Source organism: Dysidea avara, chromosome 6 (genome assembly GCF_963678975.1).
Source record: "Dysidea avara chromosome 6, odDysAvar1.4, whole genome shotgun sequence".
Classification (NCBI taxonomy): Eukaryota; Metazoa; Porifera; class Demospongiae; order Dictyoceratida; family Dysideidae; genus Dysidea; species Dysidea avara.
Genome location: NC_089277.1, coordinates 38,054,690 through 38,070,919, shown reverse-complemented (window position 1 = coordinate 38,070,919; position 16,230 = coordinate 38,054,690). Strand labels below are relative to the sequence as shown.

The following is a 16,230-nucleotide window of genomic DNA, read 5'->3' as shown; positions in this document are numbered from 1 at the left end:
TATACACCCAATGAAACCCTGATTCAGAAGTGAAACCAATAATTCTCACTATACCTAGGTGTTTCTGTCATTCCGAAATGTGCTAGTTTAATGTTTGATAATTAACTTCAAATCATCCCTCATAATCAAAGCCTTGTAGCATCAATGCCTTGCATGTATAGTTAGTTTTGTAGTAGTTGCTCTGCCTAGATACATAACACATTCAAATCAAAACCCATAGTTTAGCGCACACTGTGCATTGTTTTAGAAATGGAGCACTAAACTAATTATGCAGAACTAAAAACAGAACTGCAATCTTTAAAGGTTGTAGTTCTAGAACTAGAACTGGAATTGTAATTCTAAAGGTTATGGTTCCAGAACTAGAACTGTAATTCTAATGGTTATAGTTCTAGAACTGGAACCGGAATGGTAATTCCAAAGGTTTATGATTCTAGAACTGGAACTGAAATAACAAGCTGGTACTGGAACAACACTATTACCAATACAGAACAACACTTTGCAGCTGCCAGCTCCAGGAAAGTAGCTTGTTATGGTCCTTTACTTTCAGACCTTGCTTGTACTGGCTTATTTTTTGAAGTAGTTACAATTGAAGTTGGGTGTCTAGGTCACGTCTTGCCATCAACAATATCTAATTTATGTAGAGTTTGCCATCTACAAAAATGCTCGATTAGATCTATTTTCGAACAAGCTGCTTGAGTTACCATTTCATGCTTCTATAGGATCTTCAATGCTCGTTCGTCAGAATTGTGGGATATTACAGAAATTTTAACTGTTTTTTAGTTAATGATGTAATTGTGTATTATATTTTACAGTTTTGTCTTGCCAGGGATCCAGCTACCTGTGTTTCAGGTAGTTGTGTACCCGAGTCTAGGTCCCCCTTACCTTGTACATAGCTATTCCTGTATGTTGTCATTGTCATGACGTTCACTACTACTGTAGTTATTTCGCTTGGGTTGGCGATTTTCAGCTCCAGAGCAATTTTCTGATCAGCTCAAAAGTATAAACCACTTCAATGTTGGCATAAGAATGCCACAAGTGAAACCACCACTCAACCTTAGGTATTGTTGCATCATTGTGGCACCTCCACATTAGCTGTTTACCTTTATAAGTTGTTAACTTGATTATGATTACTGAAAACACAGTTACAAACTGATATGTTCAGGTAAGGAAAACATTACAAATCACATAGATAAGAGATGTTTTTACTTACTTGAGATAGCCACTTGCCTATACGTATACACCATTGTACTGAGAAGTGTGGAGTAGGTGAGACATATTTGCTCACCACAAAGCATACAAAGATTGCTGAGATCCGATAAGATCTGAAGTTACTCTCATTACATGTACGAACTTGCAGCTAAAAGCAACTGCAGTTACAAGATAGTCCAGATTGCTGGATGGCTACTTGATTTAGTTGTGCCATTTTTAGGCATGAGGCTATTGTGTTCCAAAAATTGAGCATTATGCTTTTGAGCAGTGCTCAAAAAATGCCCTATTATGCTTTTGAGAATTGCCCATTATTTCCAAAATTATGCTACCATAATTGGTTGATAATGCCAGTTTATTGCTGTATCACACCATTTTCATTGATGTTTAAGCTTCAAATAGTCTTGAATTCTTTAGCTGGTTGCTGTATTAGAGTATTTCATTTCAATGATACTGCTTTATTAGAGTAAATAATATTCAGTGACTGTTCTATTAGAGTTTCTGACTGCCCTATTAGAGTATCTCGATCTTGTTTAATGGAATTTGTAATCTGCAGATTTTCCTACTGTTAAAGCTTTATAATCACCTCACAATGCTAGCATAATTCCTGATTCCCACACATACCTATTATGCTGGAAATTATGCTGGCATCCCTAGCCATTTTTCCCTTCAAAATGTATGGGGAGCCCCAGAGAAAAAATGTACCTTTTTCAGTTTTTAAGCACTATGCATGCCAAAGTGGCTAATTCCAACCCAAAAAACTATATATTTCTGAGATTGGCAATCAATACTCTATTGAGCATATAAACCCTTTTTTTTAATTTAAAAATTGAGCTGGAATACCTACTATTAGTCCACCTAGATCTTTATTTGATGGGCATGAGATTGCAAACCGGGATCCCAATCATGAAATAGCAGATATCTAGCAAGTGTACCTCTTCTAGTAGTGCTGGGACTGAAGCTCTTCTGAAATCCTACTCTGAAATAATTCTGTGGTGTCTATGGAAAATTAACACCTTGATATGGTGTCGTTGGATGAAGAAGAAGACAATCAGCCTGATTGAAGATAAAAAGAAAAGACAAAGCGCAAAGGGCCTATGCTCGTCGGAATCCCAAAAGGCACATCCCACTAGTGAGTTTGTTATTGTGATGTAAAATGGTGACCGTGTGCTGTTTCGTTTGGCCTCTAGCCTTGCAACTGTGGTCAGTGAGGCAGTGACAGTGAGACTAAAATTCGAGTTTTGGCTATTTTTTAAAACTCTATATCCAGCCACCTGTAAGTATTTTGTTATATTTAATGCTATATTATGTATTATGTTGGCTATATAGTACTATTCTGTAAAGGTGATTTTCATCCCATAAAATGTCTCTAGGAAGATTTTTGAAGGCAGAATTTTGGGCGGCGCATGAAATTTTCTCTCTGTTCCCTACTTAAACAGTACTGCCGTACTGTTTGATATACTGTTCGTCAGTTGAGAAAAGTTCATTTGCATAAAAGTTTGTACAATTATAAAAAAAAATATGTTTAATTCCTCAACTGCTTTACATCATGTTGTTCTTTCCTGTAGTAAAGAAAAATACAGGTACAAAGCTGGCATACAGTATGCCAGCTTTGGAATATACAAATACAAAAAGAAGTGATATTTAATCCAAAACAGCCAAGCTGTAAAAAAGGGTGCAGCCTCCAAAAGCTATAGTGAAAAAGATGTGAAATCCACGTTGGCGCCTAAGAAATGGCTGTGATAGTAGGTAAATGGAAAAAATTTTAATAATGATAATTCAGGTGGGTTTGTTGCCGAGCCCTAGTGAAACTTGGAGGAGGCAGTACAAATTCACTTGAATTGTTGTTATTAAACTTTTTACGATTTATCTACCATCACAGCCATTTCTTGGCTGCCAACTTGGATTTCACATCTTTTTCACCATGGCGCCGCACTCTATTATTTTTACATCTTGGCTGTTTTGGAGTAGATTATACTGAGGGATTAAAATTGTACATCAGACATTAATGTCGCTCTCCAGCTTCACCACTTTTTATTAAAATGGTTCCCATCAGAAGCAAGGTCTGTGATAATTTAACTATGCATGTGATCTAGGTTAAATCAGTTGAGTAGAGTTGTATCTATTGACTGCAATGATGTTTTGGTACACTTATAAGTAAAAAGGAACTACCATCCCATATCACACTTTGCATTATTTACATCACCACTGCTTGAGACCACTTATCAAATGGAAGCCTTATCAAAGGAAAATACCCTATCAATCTCATTACACAGCTGATTAAACATGTGTGCTGTCAATAGACCACACAATAATTCTTATCATTACAAAATGCTTCAATATTATTTTTCTCTGGCCAGTAAACTGCACACTTACTCTATCATGTCACTATGTTTTAGGCACAATCAATTTGGAGCAGTTAACATCTTCGACTCACAAAATGTGATAGTGAAGAATTGTACATTTGATAACAACACTTCAGATGGTGATCATGTCATTTTTCGCCGTTTTCGACGCACAGGTGGAAGTCTCTCTATTTCATACATCACTAAAGTAATGCCGGTCAGCAACATCTCTATTGTTGTTACTGATTGCCGCTTCAATAATAACATTGCAACCTCTTCTAATGGCTATTTTGCACCAAATTCATTGCATAAGTTTCTCTCCCGAAGGCCTAGTTCTTTGGGTAGTCAAGGTGGAGGGCTAGCAATTGTTGTTAGCACGCGAAGTATAGTAAATTGTGTCGTGAATAACTCAGTGTTTGTCAATAATACATCTGATTTTATTGGTGGTGGTCTATTCTGTATGACAAAAAGGGCACACAGTCATCAAACCTACACATTGGAAAATCTCATGTTCATTAATAATCATGCTGTGTTTGCTGGAGCATTATTTCACAGAAGTAATAACCACACGGATAAAGCATTTGTTAAAACAACAATACTTAATTGCATATTCATGGAAAACATTGCTACAGTTGCTGGTGCAGTCGTCATCATGTCTAGTTTTCATCAAATTATTAATAACTCTGTAGAGTTTAATGGTTGTACATTTACAAAAAATTCGGCTACAGATTATGCTGGTACTGTTGACATAGTATCATATAACATCTTTGTGGACAGAAGTCGTTATACTCCAATAGCTTTCACAGACTGGTAAGTTACATGTTCAATAGATGAAGGTATTAGAAAATTAGGTATGACATATGTACAATTGTGGTGAACCTTAGTGAGCCCCACCATGTGAGAATAGCTATGATGGATTCATGTTGTTGTTGCTTATTTGATTGCTTGTATACCATACATTTATCTCCCGGATAAAGGATATCAGCAACTAGACCAAGCATTACAACGGATAACCCATTTAAGAGCAATTTTACAATATACATCACAACCATGTGCACCAAGCCATCTTAGGGTTAAGCATTGTAATTCTGGCCTATCTTCCTGTTATATTCATAGCTGTATTCATAATTAACCCCATGCCAAAACCACTATTGTCAGTAATTTGTGCCATATGTTCAAATGAGCATATCTAGCATTTGGCTTCCTGTTACTACTGTAAACTATTCTGTTGAGATTATGTACAGTCACTGTACAGTGTAGATTGTGGTAGTACTGAATAAGTCATGACTATCATTGCAAGCAAGAAAGTAATAAGCAAGCAAACAATCAGACTAGATTAGGCTTCAATATTCAATGCAATGCATTCAACTAGCATGAAAGAAGTTGTGATGTGTGTGGGAGGCCAGTCCTTTTGAAGACTATATTTGTTGGTGTCTTCCTGTGGTGATCCCTGGGCAATATTATGTGAATGGGCCTGCGGCATGAGGGAACATAAAATATGCCTACTTTTTCAAACTTTCAGGATTCATAAAGTTTTATAACATTACGCTAATGCCATGCAAGTTTCAGTTGTTATTGAACATTTAATTAGCTATACAATACAAGTTACAGAATTTAAATATTCTAATCTGTTGTTGAGATGTTACCTGTTATGTGGTGGGGTGTAGTTTGTGCCCACATGCTAAGGCTCAAACAAATAGTGGTTTACTGTATTCGAATATTTGCTCAGCTCTAACGAAATTAGTCGAATAATTGGTGTAAGGTTTCCTTGCAATTCAGTAATTAAGGTGGCCACTACCAAGAAGCCTACAAATAATCACAAACAGCTTTGTGACTTCGTATGAATAACTTTACTAATAAAGAGATACCATAATGCCCTTTCTGAAAGGATTATGCGATACTGTGATAGAAAGTGATTGTGACAAAGTAGAAGTATACCTGGGTAAGCCACAAATTCGTACAAAGTCTTGCATTTATGGTGATTCACCAATTAGTACATCTTCACCAATTAGTGGCTGTCTAATTCTATTACTACTCTTCACTTCCATGGTCCTTTCCTTTTTGTTACTTTCATTAGCATCACCTTCCACTTCATTAATTACTGACAGCTAATCACGTTTCACCACATAAATTATCACGTGTGAATAATCGTTTGTTGATTTTATTATTTGGCTACAAAGCAAACGAATATTAATTCGAATATTCGGCTAATCGTTTGAGCCTTACCACATGCAGGCCCTGCATGACTGGGCACACACTATAAACAAGGACACACATGCATGACTTGTTTATCACAGGACTGGTCACATATTCATGTGTTTGCATTCATAAATACTGGTGAAAGCCAACAAAACGCTGTTGGAATTGTGTGGAGTAGTTGGGTGACCTAAATGAGTAGGCATCAATCTATTTGCCTTTTTTCCCTCTATTTTCTATTTGCCTTTTTTCCCTCTATTTTTCTTTCCAGCAATTTAGTGTTTTTTTAGACGTATTACATTTTAAACTATCATAACACATGCAGGTCTAGGTTTACTTGGAATGTATAATATTATGTGTTGGTGGTGACTGTTCTATTAGAGTAAATAACAAATAACATTAGTGACTGCTCTATTAGACTATTTCAATCTCCAATGATGTTTTACACAAAATGCCGAAGGAGGCAGACATATTGGTTATATTATTGTGTTAATGTCTCAATGGTAACTGTGGTAGATGTGTGTAACATTTATACAGCTGTATGATAATGCTATGTGTGCTGCAATTACTAATCAAGTTCGATTTTTATTACTACTGAAGTAATACAAAACGAACTTGATTAGTAATTGCAGCACACATACCATCATCATACAGCTGTATAAATGTTACACACATCTACCACAGTTACCATTGATTAATAATGATTAATGATTAATAATGATTAATAATCTATGAACACATGTTCTTTGCATGATTAACAACAGATCACCCTTTGCAAATGACCAAGCAGACCAATTGCATTAATTTGCTGTCTAACAATGCTATACGTCTTTGTGGCATGAGAATGTGAAATGTTGATCTTTTAGCTATGGACTGTGTCTATTATGCCGGGGAATAATAGATAGTTGAAAGAATTGGGTAATATTTTGACATAATTAGACAAGTTCTTGGGATATAATTTTATATACTCAATTCTGACTTTTGTACATTATATATTTAGTGCAAATTATAAGTTTTCCTTCTAGCCTGATGCAAAAATCTTGAATGTACCACTAAACAGTGAAAGCATTAAAACAGGTGAAAAGATTGAGATACTCTAGTAGAGCAGTCACTTACTCTAATAAAGCAGCCACTTATACTCTAATAGAGCAGTCAACTCTGAGTCCAAACTCTAATATAGCAGTCACTTATATACAACTGTAATTAATATGTTTATATCTGACACAAATTTCAGGAATAATTTTGAGAATAATAGGTAGATTGAGAATAATTGTACAGAGAACAGAAAGGTTTGTGATGAATAACTATAATAGGACAGCTAGTGTTACAGAAATGTTGAACAGTTTACAAAAAAAAAAAAAATTGAGAGCCTCACTAATGTATAAAATAATCAATGACATGGTAGATAATAATGTGCAACAACAGTTTACACCAAGCAACACCATAACTAGAGGTCACCATCAAAGATTTCTGCAGTTTCCAACAAAGGTAGATGCTTATAAGAACTCCTTCTTTCTTTTAACGATAAAATTATGGAACCAACTAGATGGTCATATTATCCAAGCCCCATCTCTTGACTTATTATGGTAAGAGGGCACCTTGTACAGTGTGTGACTGTGTATCAACTATGCACAGATTGCTGCTCCTCTAGGAGTGCAATCCAAACTTTAGGTGTGATCTTATTAATACTGTCCCCCATGATGACTTTCTGGTGTTGCTTATAAGATTTTAATGGTAGTGTTAGAGTTCTGGGTGATGATGAAGAATCCTGGAGGGGAGTAATATTGGACACGGGTTGAATGACAGGGATAAGGTTGGAGAGGAGTTGTTTCAGTTTTGTGCAGTAAATCAAATAATAATTAAGAATGCTTGCAATTGGGAAGAAGAGTATACACTGCGGTACTTAGGCACACACAGCTACTAAAGTGTGACTAATGATTGTGATCAGCAATTATACTGTAAAGATGTTGTCTGAGAAGGGATATTTGTTATATAGACAGATCATCAGTTAGTCAGAGTTAATCTGAGGCTTAACGTTTCACATATACATGTACACATGTTGGCAGGAGATTGTTTTCAGTTTAATAGCTGGCACTGTACATGTCTATTACCAGGGATTCTTATGTGAAGTATCTGGTAGTACAGTGGTATAGTGTGAAAAATGTGTCATTTGTAATACAACTTTCTGCTCTCCTTTTATTTTGTGCAGTGGCTATTCATCTGGCTATTCATCTGGTTCCGTATGCTGACTTATTCAGGCTATTCATCTGGCACTCACCCAACATAACTCTAGTATCAAACACACTAGTTGTGCGAAGGTAAGTTTTTAGTGAGTTTGAGGTGAGCTGGGGTTGGGGTGAGTAAAGCAAGCATCCAGGCAAAGCCAGGCCAACACTAGCTCACCTTGAACTCAACTTACTGTCATACTGACAATGAAGGACATCATTATGCTTAACAGGCAAACTAAAGGTTAGCGTCAGGGTTAGGGTCAGGTTCAGCCTTGGTTTCTTCTTCACCTGGGCTTCTTACTCTATACAGGGTTTCATTGAATCACATTTATAAGATAGAAAAGTAAGAGCACTGGGTAGCTAGCAGCAGCAGCACAGCTGATACCACACTGGCCTTGGTCCAGGTTCAATCCTCAGAAGTTTTGCATTTATTTATTTATTTTGTGTGTTTGTTTGTTTGTTTGTTTTGGCAACCTTTGTTGTTTTATTACATACGGAACCAGATGAATAGCCCTTCCTTTATTTTTTGATATAATGCCATTACAGATTTGACGCCATATTTGTATTGAAAAATTTTCTTTTATCTATGAGGCATGAATTGAAATACAAATTCAAATTAGGTCTTGCTAAAAGTATCTTGGTTTTTATTTGGAGTCAATGGGTGATTTCATTTCAAATTTATGACCATTTATTAGCCATAAATTCTATAAAGTTATCTGCCCATTGGTATCCTCACAGGTAGATGAATTCCAAGAATTTTGGGGCTAATATAAAATTAATGATCATAACTTTGGAGTGGAATGAGCTATTCACTTCAAACAGCAGTCAAGTTGTTTCTTAGATCAACACCTTTAAATTACTTATAACATCACTTTCAGAGTGGTGCTGCTATGTATTATTAACTGGGCAAGAAAATCATCACACCAGGGGATGCTTTTTGTCTTAGGAAGTTAAAGACAAAAATGATGAATTTTCAATGCAAAAATAGTTGTAAAAGTTATCAAAGTTCAAATCTGTGTGACACCATATCAAAAAATAAATGTTATAAGGAGAGGAATTCATGTGGAAGAGTATCAAAATTGTATTACAAAGTGCACAAAATGCCCATCTTTTGTGCTATACCGCTCTACATATTTTAGAGGATGCCCTACATGAATATTTGTACATTTAATGGCAGCAATTGTTATATTTTTTGTGCAAGCTGCAGAAGAGTCTATTTATTAGTGGGAAAAGGAAGCGGTTTGTATACAATATGGAGAGGTTAATACAATTAAATGATAGAATGTTAGGTTTCATCCCAGCTTTTAGGCAGGGATATTCAGCAGTAGGTTATGAAGGCTGTTGATAGAACAGTGGAGCACTGGATAGAAAGACCCAGGGAGTGTATTTGACAGATGCAACAGACTCGTGCTGGTTGAAAACAATGCATACTTAGGGTAAGTAAAGAAGGCGGATACTTGACAAATGGGTTATATTAGATGTTGAAACAATGGAATCAGTATTTAGTAAGATACTGAAACAGCAATTAGGAAGTCATTCAGCAGATGCCTGCTGCTTCTCCTTACCACGAGTAGTCTGATGAACCTCCATGTATGAAAGAGTTGCAGATGGCATTGTTATAGATGAAGAGGAATAAGGCAGGTGGAAAGACTGTTATTCTTCCACATTTGTGGTTGTGAGATAGTCCCATATTATGGGGTAGGCTGCTACAGTTGGTGAAAGACTTTTGAGGGATGATGAAATAGTGGCAAACTGGTAGAATGCTGAGAATAACAGTGACTGACAGAGCTGGCATGGCATCAGCTGGTTGGATGTAGTTGGTACATTTTTTGCTTGAGTATGCAGGAAAAGGCTTTACTACATTGCAGAAAGCATATTTGTGACCGGATTTGCGAAAAGGGGTCTTCCACACACATCCAATTCCATGAACTTGAGAGACCATAACTTGGTACTCAAGTAACATGTAAAGCTGAACGTTTTTCCAGTTATTAACCCATGTTGGTGCTCACTTCTGACCAATTTTCAAGTCAATAGCCTTTTCCAATCTGAAGTTACAAATCGTCAAAGTTGGTAAATTGGATGTGTGTGGAAGACCCCTTTTCGCAAATCTGGTCACATTTCTTGAATTGTAAATGAATGCAGTAATGCAGTTTTAGAAGGTAAAGGTAGGGGTTGTTGTGACATGATTTTCGGGACCCAGCAACTATTGAAAAGGCAACGTAGTACCAAAATTGTTTACCCTTTTGTTGATTCATCAATGGATTAGAGCAGTCTTGGAGAGGTCTGATGATCCTCCTTGAAAGTTGAATATTATTAGGTCCTTTCATGAAGATATGCAGGCTGAGGTTAAGGTTGGTGATACATTGTCTTAATCTTTTAATCTTTTGAAGGTAGATATGGCCACTGGCAGTGTTGGGAGTAACGCGTTACTTATTTAACGTGCTACATAATATTATTATTTTTGTGGTAACTAAGTAATATAATGAAATACGCTATAAAAACAGGTAATATAACTCAAGTTACTTTACTTACAAATGTAACGCATTACCTAAGTAATGTAGTTACTGTAATGAATCCAATATTATGTAATATTATTACGACAGGTAACGAAGTTACTAATCTTGTTAGTGATCCACTGAGTAATGCCTAGCCACAAGGAAGTAATGAAGCCTACTGAATGAAGCTTATTCACCAGCTTCTTACTTCTAACCAAGTTTGCACATTGTCCAACAACGCAATCGTGTCACGTGATAAGGTGGTAGTTTCACACATGACAGCTTAAGGCTGTGGACACAAAGTAATATAATATGTAATATTATTATAGTTACTTTATTTTATGGGTAATATGTAACTGTAACTAAACAGTTCAGTTGCAAGTAATATGTAACTAGTTACTTGTAAAAAGTAACTGTCCCAACAGTGGCAACTGGCAAGGGTGCACCTTGACAACCACACAGCTCCACCGTATATAAAAAGGAGTGTGCCATTGGGAAGTAAACCATGATTGAAGGGGTGTGCTGGTTCTTTAATGGCTGATAAGTAGCAGAATCAACACAGGCAATGTTTGGCCAAATATAACAGACTATCACCAGTATACCACTGATTCCCAAGCCAGGTCCTTTACAAGGCCAGACATTGCTGTTTGAGCTTGCCACACCACCAAGAGCTTGATTGAGTACATATAGCTATCTTGAAACTTCTAATGTGCAATTTCAACCAGTTTTTCAAAATCCAGTCACATAATATGGTCATTAATTTTAAGTACGTAAGTATGTATCAAGACACACGGTATTGTGTCATGCAACCCAAGAAGCCAGCACGCCACACTGTGAGTATATTGACAGGAAGAAAGAAAATGCGATTTTTACACCTATGTAGCTCTGTGATCCCTTATCCAATTGGAACCAAATTTGCTACAGAAGTGCCGGCCAGGTAGGGTACCAAATTTGAAGAAAATCGCTCCAGACATTTCCGAGATATGAGCGACCAAAGTTTTGTTTTAATCAAGATTTGGAAATTAACTGCTCGTATTACTCAGGTGTGGTATGCAGACAATGCTGAGTCTTGTGGTATAATCTCTGATCTTCGAGAATGGTGGAACCAAGTGTCTTCATTGGGTCCTTTCTTTGGTTATTTTCCAAATGCAAATAAGACCTGGCTTGTCACTAAACAGCAGTATTGTTCTATTGGTAGGGAGATATTTTGTGATACTACTGTAAATGTCACATCTGATGGTAAACCTCATCTGGGTGTTCCAGTTGGTACCACTGAGTATGTGGAGAAGTTTACTTTGGATAAGATTGACTGCTGGATTTCTGAAATTAACAAACTTTCTTCTGTTGCAATCTCCCAGCTGTATGCCACTTACACTTCTTTCACTCATGGTTTAAGTAGTAGGTGGCTGTATGTATCACGTACAGTTCCTGATACTTCGTCTTCTTTCCACAAACTTGAGAAGGCATTGTTGACAAAGTTCATACCAGCCTTGACTGGTCTTGACTCTCCTGGTACACTACAACGTTCTCTTTTTGCCCTGCCAATTAGATTGGAGGCTTGGGCATTGTTGCTCCTGATTCTTTGTCACCTGCTGAATTCTCAGACTCACTGTATGTTGCAGCACCATTACGACTGCACATCCTGTCACAGAATTTCAACTATGGAGCTCATGATGTAGAGGTTGAACCTCATTTGCAGCTACTGGATGATGAGTCTACTTTTAAACATAAGACAGCTGATGTTGAGGATGGTGCACGTTTAGATATTTCAATGAATGGTTTTTGGGGCGGCCATTTTGAGAAGTGCTACACAGATATCAGAGTTTTCAATCCACTAGCAACTTCCAACAGAGGATCCATTCTTCACTCAAGCTACAAGAAGCATGAATCTTTGAAGAAGAGAGCTTATGAGTCACGCCTCCGAGAAGTGGAACACAGTACGTTTACCCTGTTAGTGTTTTCTGCTACAGGAGGAATGGGTCATGAAGCCACTGTATTTTACAAGAGACTGGCTAGTTTACTTTCTCAGAAATGGAAAGAACCATATGCAGCTGTTTTGGGATGGATTAGATCTGTTTATCTTTTTGTGTTCTTCGTCCAGCAATCGAGGAGTGAGATCCTCACAGGGTCACTTTTTAAAGTGTGCTCCAGTGGTCTTAATTAATTTGGAGACTCAGTTTTGTAATTGATTTTAAAATTCATGTCTAATGTATATATGTATGTGCAAAGAAAAGAAGAAAAAAAGATTGAGCTAGCTAAGGCTCTGCTTTGGTTGTTGCCTCTGCTTCTCGCTTCTACGTTCTGCGATCCAGTGCATTCGTGGAGCACGTTCATCCATTGGCATCTTTATTAGGACTCCACCGCCAATGGGTCTTGTAAGAGTGGAGTCCCACTTAACTTAATAATGCTTGAGCCTTGTTTTCTTTGTTAGGCCCTTTATTCAGTTGACCAGCACATGTGTAACAAGGGCTGTAACTATAGTATTAGCATAAGATATGGCATAATGTTAGGTATTGATTAGAACAAGGACTTTTGTATAATTAGAACACTGTATTGTACACGTTGTAATATTCATTGTTGCTACCAGCTGTTCCCCATGCAACACTGGTGACAGGAGTGGGATATCCGATTGACTGAACTAAACTATCAAGCTGTGGTACCGTGGTGAATAATAGATAACGGCACCTTTAAAGGCGAGTTGGCACTAATTCGAATAACAATTGTTCCCGAGTTGAATTTGTGTTTAGGCTGGATTGATGGTAACACCATTGGATTTAACCCTCGCCAAAATCACGGGAAAATAGTTTCACCAGGTTTGGACTCGTTTTGAATTGGTTGCTACTGAGAAAGAATGGAACGACGACGAAAGAAACTTGTTCTCCCCACACTACTCCGCTGTAAGTTGGTAGAGTACTACATGGAAGCAGACGAAGCCACTTGTGGGAACCAGGCAAATTTAAAGAGCTTTTTGATGAGTAAAGTTGGGCTGGTGCATGATCCTTTAGTATCAAGTCAGTTGATCATGTCGTGCTCTCAACGCCCAGGAGAAAGGATCTTAGATTATGTCGCAAATCTTAAAAAAACTGTTCACTGAAGCCTATGAAACTGAAAACTCTACTTCCACCATATTGGTGCAGCATTTCCTAACAGGGTTGCTCCCACCCATTCGTCGTCAGTTATTACTTCAAGGCAAGCCAGACACACTTACTCAAGCCGTTAAGGATGTAGTGAACATTGAGTATGTCCTCAAACTTGCTGGAGAAGCTGACAATAGCCAAGAAGTTAATACTGTTCACCTTAAACCATCTACACAGGAGTCATCAGGGCACAATAAGTTCCAGGAATCATTAGACCAGATAGTCAAATGCCTTGAAAAGCACTGGAAATGGTTCAGAAACAGTCACTGTTACCCCAAACAGAGCATACTGATAGATCACATCACAATCAACCCACCCGTGGACAACGTCATCAAGGGAGACAGCATGAATACACAGAACCAACTTGCTGACTTTGTGGTGAACTTGGTCACTACAAGCAACACTGCCCTTTAAACTTCAACAGGCCAGCCCAGAGGGTGGGCAGCTGGCCATGACCTTGACTTACATTCACCACCTATCTGAAAGTGCACCCACCACTATTAATGCAATCTTTTTTGTGAATGGAAATATTTCTAATCAATAAACGTTAGATTCTGGTGCTGCTATTTCTGTTGTTCACCATAAGTTATTACCCAGTAACATAAGTATTTCTGGTCCCACTACAGCAGCTGTTAGTGCCACTGGTGCTCCCTTGGACATTGCAGGCTGAGCTACACTGTTTGTGTCACTGGGTACATTTACTGTTACACACAAGTTCACTGTGGTGCGTCATCTGACAGTGGATTGTTTGCTGGGTGCAGACTTTCCCAAGAGGTACAGGGCTATTGTGGATTGTGGTAACAGTGTACTATATTTGACCAACAGGGATGATCAATACACTATTCCTGTTACCCAGGGCATACGACAACAAGTCTCATCAGCCAGTCCTATCAGTGATACTGCCAGTACCGTTACTGAGAATTTTACAATTTGTGCACCATCAAACATCTTTATACCTGGAAGGTCAGTGCAATTCATCACCGGGAAGCTTAATGCACCTTGCAATCCAACTAGTGGATTAGTGGATCCATTGACAAGAAGTCCTATGCACATCCGTGTAGCTCGCTTATTAAGCTCATTGGCCAAAGGCAGTGATATTCTGTTGCAAGTGATCAACATCAGTCCAACCCCAGTAACCATCTATATACAAAGGTACAAAACTGGCTACAATGGTACCAGAACATAGTGTTATGCTTGTATCTCATACCACTTCTGTAGTCACCAGCACTGAAACTCCCACAGCAGCTACCCTGGATCAGATTGATCTATCTCACTTGAAGACAGAAGAACGTACAGAGCTGACTCAGTTATTGACCAACTTTTCCCATGTGTTTGCTGAGAATCCTATCCCCACAGGGCAGACTTCTGTAGTGGAACACTCCATTCCTACCACAGGTCCTCCAATCCGACAACCACTTAGACGGATACCCCAAGCCTTGAAAGGTGTATATAGTGTCTACTGAATTACATGATAATGATGTCATTCATCCTAGTAGCAGTCCATGGTCCTCCCCAGTTATCATGGTCAGGAAGAAAGATGGCAGTTAGAGGTTTTGCATCGACTATCATAAGTTGAATGCTGTAACCTGTCATGATGCATATCCACTCCCGCGAATTTACTCTACTCTGGATTCCCTTGCAGGTGCCACCTACTTCACTACATTGGACTTAGCCTCTGGATATTGGCAGGCGGCTGTTGAAGAGCAGGACAAGGAGAAAACTGCATTCTCTACCCCAGAAGGCCATTTTGAATTTAATGTGGTGCCGTTTGGTCTTACCAATACACCTACCACATTCCAGAGGCTTATGGAGTGTGTTCTCGCTGGATTGGTGGGGTAAAGTGTCTAATTTACTTGGACGACATAATAGTGTTTAGCTCAACATTCAAGGAACATTTGCTGCATTTATCAGAAGTTTTCCAAGCTTTGAATGAAGCTGGGTTACAGCTTAAACCATCTAAGTGTCACTTTGCTCTTAGAGAGGTTCATTACCTAGGCCATGTGGTGTCTCAGGCAGAAATCAAGCCAGATGATGACAAGGTGAAGGCAGTCCCACATACCCAGTATGAAGAACCATCAAAGAATTGAAACAGTTTCTAGGCCTAACCAGCTACCTCAGGCAGTTTATCAAGGACTACGCACACATCGCTGAAATGTTACATAAAGTTCAAGGGAAATCAAAGAAGTCATTACAATGGGATACGTCCTGCCAGTTGGCCTTTGACACACTCAAACAAAACTCATTACACCTCCAATCTTAGCCTACCCTGATTTTTCATTACTATTTCTGGTTTGCAGTGATGCTTCCAACATTGCAATTGGTGGTGTGTTAGGCCAAATACAGCATTACAAGGAAGTTGTAATCTCATACTGGAGTAGGCAATTAACCAAGGCAGAGAGAAATTACTCTGCGATTAAATGTGAGGCACTAGCTGCAGCCGGCACTATCAAGGAATTCTACCCCTATGTGTATGGCTTCTCTTTAACTTAATAATAGACCACAATCCCCTCATTTCTTTACGCTCTCTCAAGGATGTGGGTGGTTGTTTGTCCAGATGGATAATGTACTTGCAGCAATTTAACTTTGAAGTGCAGTATTGAGCAGGGAAGGAACACACTAATGC

At 38.2% G+C, this 16,230-nt stretch overlaps 1 protein-coding gene across 2 annotated transcripts in view; it reads left to right on the top strand.

Moving 5' to 3' along the window:
- LOC136258669 (uncharacterized) overlaps positions 1-16,230 on the top strand; it is a 78,922-nt gene that overhangs the window by 21,637 nt on the left and 41,055 nt on the right. For both annotated transcript variants that reach the window (XM_066052010.1, XM_066052011.1), the window contains one exon: positions 3,606-4,361. In XM_066052010.1, the coding sequence (XP_065908082.1) occupies positions 3,606-4,361 (756 nt within the window). The remainder of the gene's footprint in view (positions 1-3,605; positions 4,362-16,230) is intronic.